Source organism: Elaeis guineensis, chromosome 11 (assembly GCF_000442705.2).
Source record: "Elaeis guineensis isolate ETL-2024a chromosome 11, EG11, whole genome shotgun sequence".
Lineage (NCBI taxonomy): Eukaryota > Viridiplantae > Streptophyta > Magnoliopsida > Arecales > Arecaceae > Elaeis > Elaeis guineensis.
In genome coordinates, this window is record NC_026003.2 from 57356673 (window position 1) to 57369130 (window position 12458).

Here is a 12458-nt window from a genome sequence, read left to right on the forward strand (position 1 = left end):
AAATCCCTTAATCTTCAGGAAGCATCCACAACCTGCTTCAAATCTTGGTGTTCCCCCTGCTTTACTACCTCATCCCAATGGGCAAACAATATAAACAGATTTCAGAATAAGTTACCTTGAACCTAATTCTCTCTTCTGCACTTGGCCTCTTGGTCTGGCTATCATGTTCTCTTAACCTATTTCTTTTCTTCCCGAATATGCGTCAAAGGCTTTATTTTGCACAGAGAATTCAAAGCTCCACCAAGCAGAATTTCTATCAGAGAACTTGTAATTGCACTTTTTTTACTTCTGCTCAAAACAACGATTAAACACATCCATTGTTACAAGTTATTTGTCGATCAATATACTTCAAAAAAGAAAAGAAAAAGTTACTTGCAAAACAAAGCTTTGAAAAGACTAATATGGATACAAAATAAATGGGGAGAAAAAGAATAGCCCAATGTCAACTCAGCAACCATCAGATGATTCTTGCATTGCCACAAAAGATTCAATCTTCTGTTCGCAGACAGATAAATGTAACAGTTAACATGAAGAGTTAATCATAAATCAATTAAAAGATTAGCAAAACTAAATACGAATCACAAGATATTTTCTTCAAAGTTCAGCCAACACAAATGAGTCCCATACCTTTACGGACTGCTTTATTTCTTCCAGTTTATTTAGCAACAAGTCTCCAGGTATGACACCTCCAGCCTCAAACAGAGCACGTCTAGGAGAAGCTTTGGCCTGCATATATATAACAAATGCTTCTATAATTATGTGCACTTTGCTTAGAAATCATTCATCTCCAGAAGCATCACATAGTCGATTGGCCAATTATTAAATCAGCTATTGTACGTATCTGCCATATCAGGGTAGCATTGTGGGATCAACTGATAGTGCAGTGAACATTGGCTTGCAGTGGAGCCCAAATTAGTCAGTATGCAACTACATAATTCCATATACAGGATATGTAATCAACTAACAAGATTCGATTTATGGTATCCAAAGAGGGTTTAGATAATCTCCCATCTGCAGGAATCAATAGCTAACGCTACATCCTACATTCTCTCTCTGAGGTTTTAAGAAAGCCACAATTTACCAGTAAAGTCACACTTCAAGGAATGAAATTTGCCATATCACACAAGTTCAATGCAAGCTGGGGGATCCCAAAAACTCCTATAGTTTGGTGCAAAGACTATGGATGTGAAAACAAATGTTATGTAATGATAGTACAATTACGCATTGACGCATCATAAAATTCAAAATTAGGACCTGTTAGATGGGGAACAGAAGTACAAATTAGGTATCAACATGTTGGACATCTATATATGCTGTGGTCATACAGCTCATGCATTTGAAGGTAAGTCAAACCCAGTTGAAGAAAGACTCAGCTTTTTCTATTAAACAATACACAGTTGTCCGTTAAACTAAATAACCCATGAAAACAGGTATAGACCAACAGGATAGTTTTACCCAGGAATGATTAAAACTACCACAGAAGGGTAAAAGGAATTTTTGTATGATATGTGAATCACAATCAAAGACATTGTCTTAGAGCATGCAAACAAATGTTAAACAAGTTGAACTACATCTCACCTAAAAAAGTTGTATAACAAGAAATTAAACCAATTACCTTCCAGCTAGGAGATTGATACTTATCAATTGCTGGAACCTCGGTTAGAGATCTCATACGAGTTGGTGTGGATTGACCTTCCCCAGGGTGCATTGTAGGCTTCCAACTCCTGGCTTCTTGAATACTCTTTGCAGCTTCTGTTATAATGACCTATAAGGGATACAAAGATTAGTATTTAGTTAGTTTGAACTAATTATTACAAAGATAATTGAGTATTCCAATGATTGAAATTAAAGAAAAAGAAACATATCATTAATAAGACATAAGAATCAAGAGATTATGGATCCAGCACACCCAATTAGACAAGTGAGATGCAGAGACTCCAAAATGATGATAAATTTGATCTATTAAATGGTCAAATATTTGCCTATAATGAACAAAGCAAGAGGGCCTGGTGATAAAAAAAATAGGCTATTTGCATTGTAGGTAGGGTTGCAGGTGGGTTGAACAAGCAAGCTTCCGATCTGGAACCAACCTGAAAATCTACTGGTTCTATTTGATATGGTGTTATTTCGATTAGGCTTGGATCAAAAAAAATATTATCATTTTTTCTAATATGGATTGGATATGGATCAGTACATATAGCTCAATTTGAATCCAGACAACAAGAACAGACCCTAAAGTAATACACTATATTTTCCGCAATCTTCCTAGAATTTAAGAAATTAATTTGCTATCAGTAATAACTTTCATGTAATTAATCATCAATTTGTGTTTAATTGTAATTTATCTGTTTTCCAATCAATCTTATGCAGGATGGTTTGTTGGTAACTTCTAGATTTTACTCGATGCTAGTTTTCTTGCATAATATCTTTCAGCATAAAATTAAGTATCATATCATCTCATAGTTCATATTCAGAATTATTCTCAACCAGCTTTGGCCTAGAAACCCAAAGGATCCATAAAATAAAACTCAATGCACTGTGAACTGACCAGAATAGAAATGGATTAGGCTTGGATTCAAATTCTCGGCCAAATTGTAGAAACGATTCCAACATGGATTGGCTTTGCAATATGCCTAATCCAGCCTGACCCACTTGCATCACTAAAAATAAATTCCACACAAAGTTGCTAAGAGGACATTTCATTTTTTTTCTTTTCCAAAGAAATTTATTGTTCTCAGGTTCCACTCTGTTTGAGCAAAACCAAGTTAGAAAAAATTTAAGGAAGAACTTCTCACCTGTTTGAAGAAAACCATTGGAATTGCAACACTTAAAATACATACTTGAAGCTAACATGATTAAAGAAATCACATTTAGTCCCCAAAAAAAGAATAAGAAATATGTTGAGTATTCCAATAAAGCTTTCTATAAAATAATGAAGGCAACTGCAGGAGGATGGACTTATTTTCCATGGTAAATTGTCCGAAAAAGTAACTTACACACATATCACTTATGAACATCCTACTGCACGCATGGGCTACAGGTTACCATATAATTGGGGTTAAACAGCTGCCCCGCATTTTTTTCACAAAAATTTATATTATTGCTTTACACAGGATACTACATTATTTGCAAATGTATACCATACACTCATGTATTTTCCAGCGTGTTATATGTGAGGAATTGTGCCATACTGGATGCAAGTGAATATATAACAAATAGTTCCCATAGCCATAATTCAACTCAACATCCTTTTTACAACAATAATCTTGCCAGCTGTTGTTGTTGTACCTTATTAAAAAACTGGTGAGCTGATTATTGCAACCAGCTGAAAATTGTTTGGATTTGTTACAGCTCAGAGGACTAGGTTGGTCTTCCCAAGGATCCTGGATGCTGAAATTCACATCTTTCATCCTTCCCTCCTGTACCTCAGTGTAGCTTCCAATTTTCTCTTCTTGGGATTGCTTACGGCTGACAATGTGGTTTAGCCTTGGATGGCTCTGCTAGTAAAAAGATATAAAGAGGATGCTATACAACATTGGATTTAAGGCCAGGTTTAGCTCAAATATGAGGTCTGATCTGATCTGCAATTCTGCCAATGGGAGGTAACAGGATGGGAATTGGATTTCAAAGGTATGATAAGCTCCAGGAAATTGTAAAGGGCTGTTTTAAAGCCTAGAATCTAAGTAGAAACATAAATTACTCCGCATGATGGTGGGATCTGTGAATAAATCTTGACCACATAGTCCAACTAGATATGTGCCAAATAATTCTAACCATATACTTGACCTTCAATTAGAACTATTCATCAATCTAAAAACTTTCATGTTACTTTGTGTCCAAAATGAATGAAAATTGATACACATGAACTGATATTGCTTTTGGTATCTACTTTCTCAATTTTCGTTATATGATAAGATAGTTTTCGTTATAGGTCAACAAGTTTAATTTTCTTCTATTTAACAAAACATGCAGATTTTGAATTTTTAAAATGTCTGATTTCATAGATATGGATGTAAATGAGACTAATAAAGAATAATTAAAGGATATATGAAGTGCCAACTTCATTGTTAAGGAGAAAACTGTATGTGAAAGTTTCTAAAAATTAGAAGTTTTGAAGGACTTATCCTTGCTGTATTTTATGTGACTAAAAAATGGCCATATCTAACCACTGTCACAGATCATTCACAGGAAAAATTAGAGTTCCTCTTCTAGAACCATGCTTCATATGTTGTCTAGAAGAATAATTAAAGGCATGAGATAACAGATCTTAACATAGTAGCTTTAGCTGGGCTTTTCGATCACTAATTTCGAAACCAATTTAGTCGAGAAAATTTTGCTAAAAATAATTATCATGCAGGTGGTTCTCCATAGTTGAGCACTTTGTCTTATATTAGATTTGGAACAATCTCCAACCCTCATTCATATGTCTATAGTAGGACACCATAAAGGCCAGCACTATAACTGGGCCTGGGTCAGAGCCGACATGGATCAGTTTCTAAGACAAAACAATAAACAATAGGTACCTGAGCAAGTCAACATCCATGTTAGACACTCACTCTCATTAAGAATTTTAGGCCCAGGTCTCAGCTTAGGTTCTTGTTTAAGCTTAGGTTGTTGTTGGGGGAAATTCTACGTGGGCCGATGATATAAAAAAGCCTAAGGCCCAAGATATCCAAGCTTGGTGGGCCCGCCTACTGAGCCCTTGCTGACTCATGGTCGCCCATGACTTTTGCTGAGCTAGTCCTCAACGTCTATCTAATCGACGCTTCACACCCTGAGCAGACGAAAGCCTATCGGTTATTGTCCGGCAACCCTCGTGCATAATCGCCGACACTTCTTCATCAGCCGACTCCAACAGCTCAAGCTGACGAATCTATGGCATGTCTGAGTGACCAGCTCGGCCCAATCAAAAGATGGCCGATTATGTCAAACCGACTAACCACTCTCTTCTGAGTAAGCCTCTGGCCCTTGACTTCCTCGTCCAAAGGCAGCCCAAGGCGATCGATTCTTAGTCGTCGCTAACCAATCTTCGTCTCGACGATACCCAGTTGGCAACTCAATTCGAAATTCAAACGCCTGCCGAGCGATAACTGCTGCGAAACTGATAAGACAACCACAACCGCCACATCTCAAGAATCTCGAGTGATAGTCTCGCACCCTGCACAAATCGCACCCTGATCAAGCAAGATCGTGCCAACCAACTTACCAACTGAAACTCCAGTTCTCCACCCATAAAGGAAGATCCGAAAAAAAGTATGCCATTATTCTGCCTCTCACATTCCATCTTTTGAACGAGAGTTCTATCTTGAGCGTTGAAGGGTCCTCGTCGGAGCAACCTCCGATTAGAACTTCTGTGCAAGTCACACCCCCCGAAGGCCTACTTCGCCGTCCACTCCAGTACCCCGGCGCCGTATGAATTCTTGCACCAACAGTTCTACTTAAAGCCCTTCTCATTTTTCACACAGATAATTATGAACAGTAAATAAAGGCTCTACATAAAGGGCCCAACATCGCATCAATGTACCAAAAGAATAATTAATTTGTTCTAAAAAGAATGTGTTATGGTAGGAAGTAAGAAGCATACTTAGTTGAAATTCTGCAACAATATGACTAATAATAACAACTAGTTCTTCTTACTATTGTAATGATGAAATATTAAAAAGAAACAAAATTACAACTGTGTTCTGACATGAACAGCTAGGGCAGACATTTTACAAGTTCATCAAACAAAGGTAAGAATGGAATCTGCTAATATTCCCCCTGCCCCCCATCTCCCCATGCCTTCCCCCTTGAAAAAGAAAAGAAAAGAAAAAGAAAAGAGGAAAAAAATCATGGCTAAGAATTAACAAATTCTTGCATTGTAGTACAAGTAACTAAAATTATATAAAATAATATAAATGTTTCAAAGAACATGTTTATAAAGACTATAAACCTAACAATCTGTTTCAACATTTAAATTAGATCCAAGACTCATTTCACTAAACCTTATAGAAAAACTTGATATGCCTAAAACGTGACAACTGACACAAATTTCAATAGTAAGATTTAAACTTAGATACATGAAGTCACAAGTATATTCAAGATAATTGTTACTACCCACCTTCGTTGAATGTGGAACACAGGCTACTAGGAAACCTGATTCTCTAAAATGTCTCATGTCATCATTATGATTATGGATACTTGACTGCCATAATTTTTCACCAATGCAAAACTCCTGGTCCTTATGGAAAACATAAGACTGGTTCCTCCAAATAAATATCCAAATAAACTTCATTTTCACAAAACTTTCTAAGTAGTCCAGGATACTTTTGCTTACGTTAGGCTCTTCAAGCTCAAGGTGTTTTGCAAGTTTCAAAATGATCACTCAAACAATATCCCCAGAATGGTGAAATGGAATTTACTCCATATTCTTCATAAATCCTCTTGATATGAGTCTCTGTATAACTTGTGGATAGTTACTCTAATGATTTAAAGTGGAACCTTGAATCCCAAAAAAATTAACATTATGAAATCATTACTTGAATCAATTTCTTCTATGCAATTCAAACTAATAGTCACTCTTGAGACTAACTTCTCTGTCTCGGAAACCCCCAACCAATTCTCTGCCACCCCCAGCCTGACACCACCACCATTGCAAATACGGATGCATATACACATGGATGCAAACACAGAAGGGGAAAAAAAAAGGTAAAGATCAAAGGCTTAATGTCCATGTCCTGATAAGCAGACTTCAGCCATTTGGCATACAAATAATAGACATAATAAGCAAATATGTAATTGTAAAATTTCCATATTTACATCTAAAAGGGTAACTAATACTGAAAGGATAAGATAATCTTTACAGTCAGTGACGAGAAAATGGTCAATATTCATAGATCTTGCACGTTTCTCAAGAAGATTTTTAATTAATTATAAAGACAAAAATGCTTGTTTGGGTCCACCAGAGCATGATCAATGTGGCAGCAAACTCTGGCACCTCCAAAACTATGCTTCCCACACCAATACAAAAAGACTCAAATCACAAAAAGTTCACTAGAAGCAAAACTAACACATAAAGGCAAATGACAACAAGATCAAACCAAACTTCTATGACAGATTCCATTATAAAGATAAAGAATCATTTGATGAGGTCAGCAAGGATTCAGCTACTTCGGTGCACCATCTCATCTAAATCATGCAAGAAGCAATAAGTTCCCTCTAAAATATTTCATTCCCAAAAAATTTTAGAACATGATTATGCATGAAATAACCTCATCATTCAATTTTAACATAAAATATTACAAGGAAAACACCAAAATGTTCTAAAGTAACTCCAGAAGCAGCCAGACCAAATTGGAATAACAATCAAAACCCAAGTGTCAGAGAAATAAAATCAGTTACGGACAAACATCATTTTGATCCTACTAGAGTACCATTAGAACTGACATTTAGAAAGCTAGGTTGTTCATTTCTTCATGTCCTGCATCATCCAAAATGCTTAAAAATGCTCTAGTAAAGAATCCAGTGGGCTAAAGTGTTGGGATTCGGATACACAGCGGAAATAGATTTTTAAAATTTTTAAACATGAATTAACTATTGAAAATATGAGATCCAAACCCCATCCCAAAATCACCTTGTTGATTTCAATCAAACATAAACATAACAGCAAATGGGTTCGAGAAGTTGATATACCTTGTAGGAAGATCAGAATCGCCCGCTGATTGGTTTTCTTGAGGCACCTAAGCGTGTGCCCTCCAACGGTAATCTACACGGATCTCGATCTAGGACTCTTCTTAATCTGAATTCGCTGAATTTTCTTCTCAAGAAATTCAGCAGCTGCTCCTATCTTTGCATGACCAACTCTTGGTGTTTTCTTCCCTCCTTTCTTCTCTCTCTTGGACATCTAAATTCTCTTGTCCCTTAGCCTCTTTGCTGTCCAACATTTGGACTTTTAGAACCCACATACAAGCCCTGTGGCGTCAGCCATTTCTTACCCTCAAAACAGATCCAAATCCTGACTCAAATAAGAATCATGAAGGGACTCAAACACCTTCCATCTGCCCAACACTTGGGCGTCAAGATTAGAGGGCTGAAGACCTCACTTGGCATGAGGGATGGAGGAGTCATTCTCTCAGAAGAACTTCTCCCTTGGGCGCAGATTTCCTAAAAGGCGTGGAGCCTCTCCTTTAGCGTGGAGTTTCATCTGGCGTCCGACTCTTGGAAGTCGAGGCTTTACCATAGAAAACCAAAATGGCATGGACTCTTATATCTTCAAAAGAGATAAGGAGCGCCATCTCATGGCATTAAAAATTCTTCCACGTGAAAACCAAAGGGGCACACACTTAAGATGGCGTGAGGAAGTTAATAGGCACACAACTCTTGGCACACAATCCTTCTCTGAAACCGCGTGGAGTCTCTTGGGAATAAGAGGCACGTGGAAAAATGGAGGAATCCTTCTCAAGGTTAAATTCCTCCTTTCTTTGGTGTGGAGAGAATCTAAGGAGACATAGACTACTTAAAAGAATAGATAAGAAGGGGCACCACCATTTAATACATGAAACTCCTTTCATCCAAAAAAGTGATTATGGCGTGGAGAACTCCTTCACTTAAAATTCCTCCCTAATGGCACTAATCCAAAAGGCCGTCGGCTTTATGGCGTGGACTCTTGGATGCCCATCAATCAAGAAGCCATAGACTCCTTTCATGATAAGCCTTTGACCATTCAAAGGTGATTAAGAGTCTAATTTAATTTTGTTTTTGACCATTCAAAGTCCAATGCAATGAGGAATCCAAATTGATTAGGGATTAGGGTTTAGACATGTGCTAGCATGCTTGACCTAAACCCATTTAGGATTACAACCAAATCCATATTGAATTAGGTTCAACAAGACCAAATCAAAAAGTCTTAAACCAATTTTCTTTTGTGCGTAACCCATTGGATTCCATATCTAGCTAGCAATACATCCAGGCTCATATATACCTAATGCAATTAGGTCCAAGACACATTGAATCCAAGTACATCAATTAATTAGAACTCCTAATTAATTGCTGAATTAAACTCTTTAATTCACTAGGACCTATAAGTCAAGATTGACGTCTAGCAACGTGTCATGACTATCCAGAAGATGTGAAATTTGATGGAATACCAAAATAATCCTTTCGTGGCGAGTTATCGTGCAATTTAATTTTTTGATCACACAACATCCCAAACAGATCATAGGTATGAAATCATGTCAAGCCCAAATGCCTATCCATATGTACCTCGATCTGATGATGATAACTCGGTTGATGAACCAATAGAAACTCTTTCTAATATTCATCTCAATTATGGCCAAAGACTTTCTGAGTCATCATCCTATGAGACCACATATGATGTTCTCTCCTCTTATAAGGAGTGATTGATTTTTTATAGGCCACTCACAACCTCCATGCATACTTCACCATACCCAGAACATCCCACACATATCTCAAAGAGTCATACTAGGGTATAAATCAAAGTATGGATCCACATACATAAGGTACCATGGTTATCTTAGGTCTAAGGATCACTTGCACCACTCCTACTAAAGAACAATCTTTTGACATGCAAATAAGGCTCCATCAGATATTCTCCTTATGGATCAGTTCAATGAACTCATTCTCCAATGAGCACCTACATCCTTGTATTAGTATCACCACACAAGTGATTGTGAGATCAATCATCCTCTCCATCGAGCATACATAGGATGTACCAGTGTTATCGACATCATCGATTTCCGACTCGATGATCCTACAATTAAAAATATTTTACACTGGGACTATCAAGATTTTAGATCTCATTGGCATGATCTCATCATGGTCTTAAAATCATTGTCCTAATCTATGAGGTTCGTCATAATCATAATTAAATCATAATATGATACTGCAAATGATGAACTATAATGTCTCATAAATAAAATAACCAATGTCATACGCATTAGTGTTGGGTGTAAAACCCCCCAGTCGAAGTTCGTGTCAGGAGTGACCCCTCGGGGATTCTACCGGCGTCCGACCCACAGCAACAGGAAGACTTCGTCCGGACACCTACGGGAGCCGAACTCCATCTCCAACCTCGACAGCAGGAAGACTTCGTCCGGACTCCTACGGGAGCCGGACTTCATCTCCAACTTCGACAGCAGGAAGACATCGTCCGGACTCCTACGGGAGCCAGATGGATTGTCCGGACTCCTACGGGAGCCGGACTCCATCTCCAACCTCGACAGCAGGAAGACGTCGTCCGGACTCCTACGGAAGCCGGACTCCATCTCCAACCTCGACAGCAGGAAGACTTCGTCCGGACTCCTACGGGAGCCGGACTCCATCTCCAACCTCGACAGTGGGAAGACTTCGTCCGGACTCCACGGGGAGCCGGACTTCATCTCCAACTTCGACTACAGGAAGACTTCGTCCAGACTCCTACAGGGAGCTGGACTCCGTCCTCGACTTCAGCAGCAGAAAGACTTCGTCCGGACTCCTAGAAGTCGGACTTCATCTCCAACTTCGACTACAGGAAGACTTCGTCCGGACTCCTACGGGAGCCAGACTCCATCTCCAACCTCGACAGCAGGAAGACTTCATCCGGACTCCAATGGGAGCCGGACTCCACCTCCAACCTCGACAGCAGGAAGACTTCGTCCGGACTCCTACGGGAGTCGGACTCCATCTCCAACTTCAGCAGCAGGAAGACTTCGTCCGGACTCCTACGGGAGCCGGACTTCATCTCCAACTTCGACTACAGGAAGACTTTGTCCGGGCTCCCACGGGAGCCAGACTTTTGCCCTGAACTCCTGCTGAAGGTCTCGTCCGAGATTCCTCGACAAATGATCCCCATCCGGGCTTCTGCGGAAATCAGACTCCAACCAAACTTCGGCCACAACTCTGCTCCACTCCCCGCGGCAGATCCTACGTGGCTCCATCACTCCCTGGCAGCCACAGTAACGGCCACAACTCTGCTCCACTCCCCGCGGCGGATCCTACGCGGCTCCATCACTCCCTGGCAGGCCGCAGTAACGGCCACGATTCTGCTCCACTTCCCGCAACGGATCCTGTGCAGTTCCACCACCCTCTGGCGAGTCGCGACAACGGACGCCGCTCCACTCCCTGCAACTGATTACACGTGGCGAGCCATGGTGATAGCCACGACTCCACCCCATTACTCTTCATGATAAATTCCTCCTAGCTCCGTACGGCCCGCGGCGAGGCGATCATAAACAGTCGCTATCAATCCTTTGCTCCCTCCGCCTATAAAAGGGAGACCCCAGATACGTTATTCTCCAAGCTCTGATTTTTACCTAGAAACTCTGCTAAAATTTTCATTCGAGCACTCCATTCTTGTTGAGGCAGAGAACTGACTTGAGCGTCGGAGGGTCTTGCCAGAGCAACCCCACCTCCGGTTTAGACTTCTTTTGCAGGTCCCGACAGTGACCGCGACTCCCTCGACTCCAGCTTCTCCGACGCAGGCGGGTTTTTGCACCAACAGGATTGGTGCTAAAGGAAGCGCCGCGTGTCTTCACAGTACCCTTGTTCTTAAAGGAGCGCTCAACGGGACCGCCTTTGGTCATCTTCTCCAACATCCACTCCTCCTTCCCCCACCAGATCCTCGCCTGATGCCTTCTCGCGAAGCATCCACACGGCGACCCACGGCCTCCGCGGCCAATCTCAGGCTCCGGCCTCGCCTCCAGTTTCTCAGGCCCCACATCCTCCGGCAACGGTTGCCGGTATGGAGCGGTCGGATAATCGGCCTCCGATGGATTTCGCCAACACCATCTCGGGAGGATCCCGGCAGGAAGCAACCAACGTACTGACCGTACCCCCCAAGCGACAAAAGATTGAGGAGCCTATAACCTTTACTGAAGAAGATGCTCAGGGAATCCAATTCCCTCATAACGACGCGATTGTAGTTTCCTTGAATATAGCAAATTACGACGTCCGCCGCATTCTTGTCGACAATGAAAGTTCGGCCGACATTTTGTTCTACGATGCCTTTTCAAGAATGTCCATCCTTGACGGCCATTTGAGGCCGATTAGCTCCCCTCTAGTAGGGTTTACCGACGATGCTGTCCCGGTGGAGGGAGTGGTAACTTTGACTGTGGCTGCGGGTCGATATCCAAGACAATCCAGGGCTCTGGTGAATTTCCTGATGGTGAAGGCGCCGTCAGCCTACAACGCAATCCTCGACCGACCTGGCCTCAATGCTCTCCAAGCTGTCGTGTCAACCTACCATTTGAAGTTGAAATTCCCTACCAACCAGGGGATCGGAGAGGTCAGAGGAGACCAAGCCCTGGCCAGACACTGCTACAACATAGCCTTGCAAAAAAGCGACCAATCCGACCCCTGTCCAATTGATGGGCTGGATGCCCGCGACGACCTCACTGAAGAGAGGGGCGGCCCAATCGAAGATCTGGTACCGATCCCTTTGAACGACGGGAATGCGGAGCATGTGGCGATGATCGGCTCCAACC

General features: G+C 41.0%; 1 protein-coding gene across 2 annotated transcripts in view; it reads right to left on the bottom strand.

Moving 5' to 3' along the window:
* Positions 1-261: 261 nt before the first annotated feature.
* The window catches only part of LOC105034809 (uncharacterized), a 125533-nt gene continuing 113336 nt past the window's right edge, over positions 262-12458 (bottom strand). Inside the window, exons 5-7 of one of the 2 annotated variants that reach the window (XM_010910104.4) lie at positions 1616-1765; positions 628-726; positions 262-288 (exon numbers count right to left, since the gene is read on the bottom strand). In XM_010910104.4, coding sequence (XP_010908406.1) covers positions 283-288; positions 628-726; positions 1616-1765 — 255 coding nt within the window. In that variant the 3' untranslated portion in view covers positions 262-282. Of the gene's footprint in view, positions 496-627; positions 727-1615; positions 1766-12458 lie in introns of both variants that reach the window. The other variant, XM_010910103.4, reaches the window with a different exon arrangement.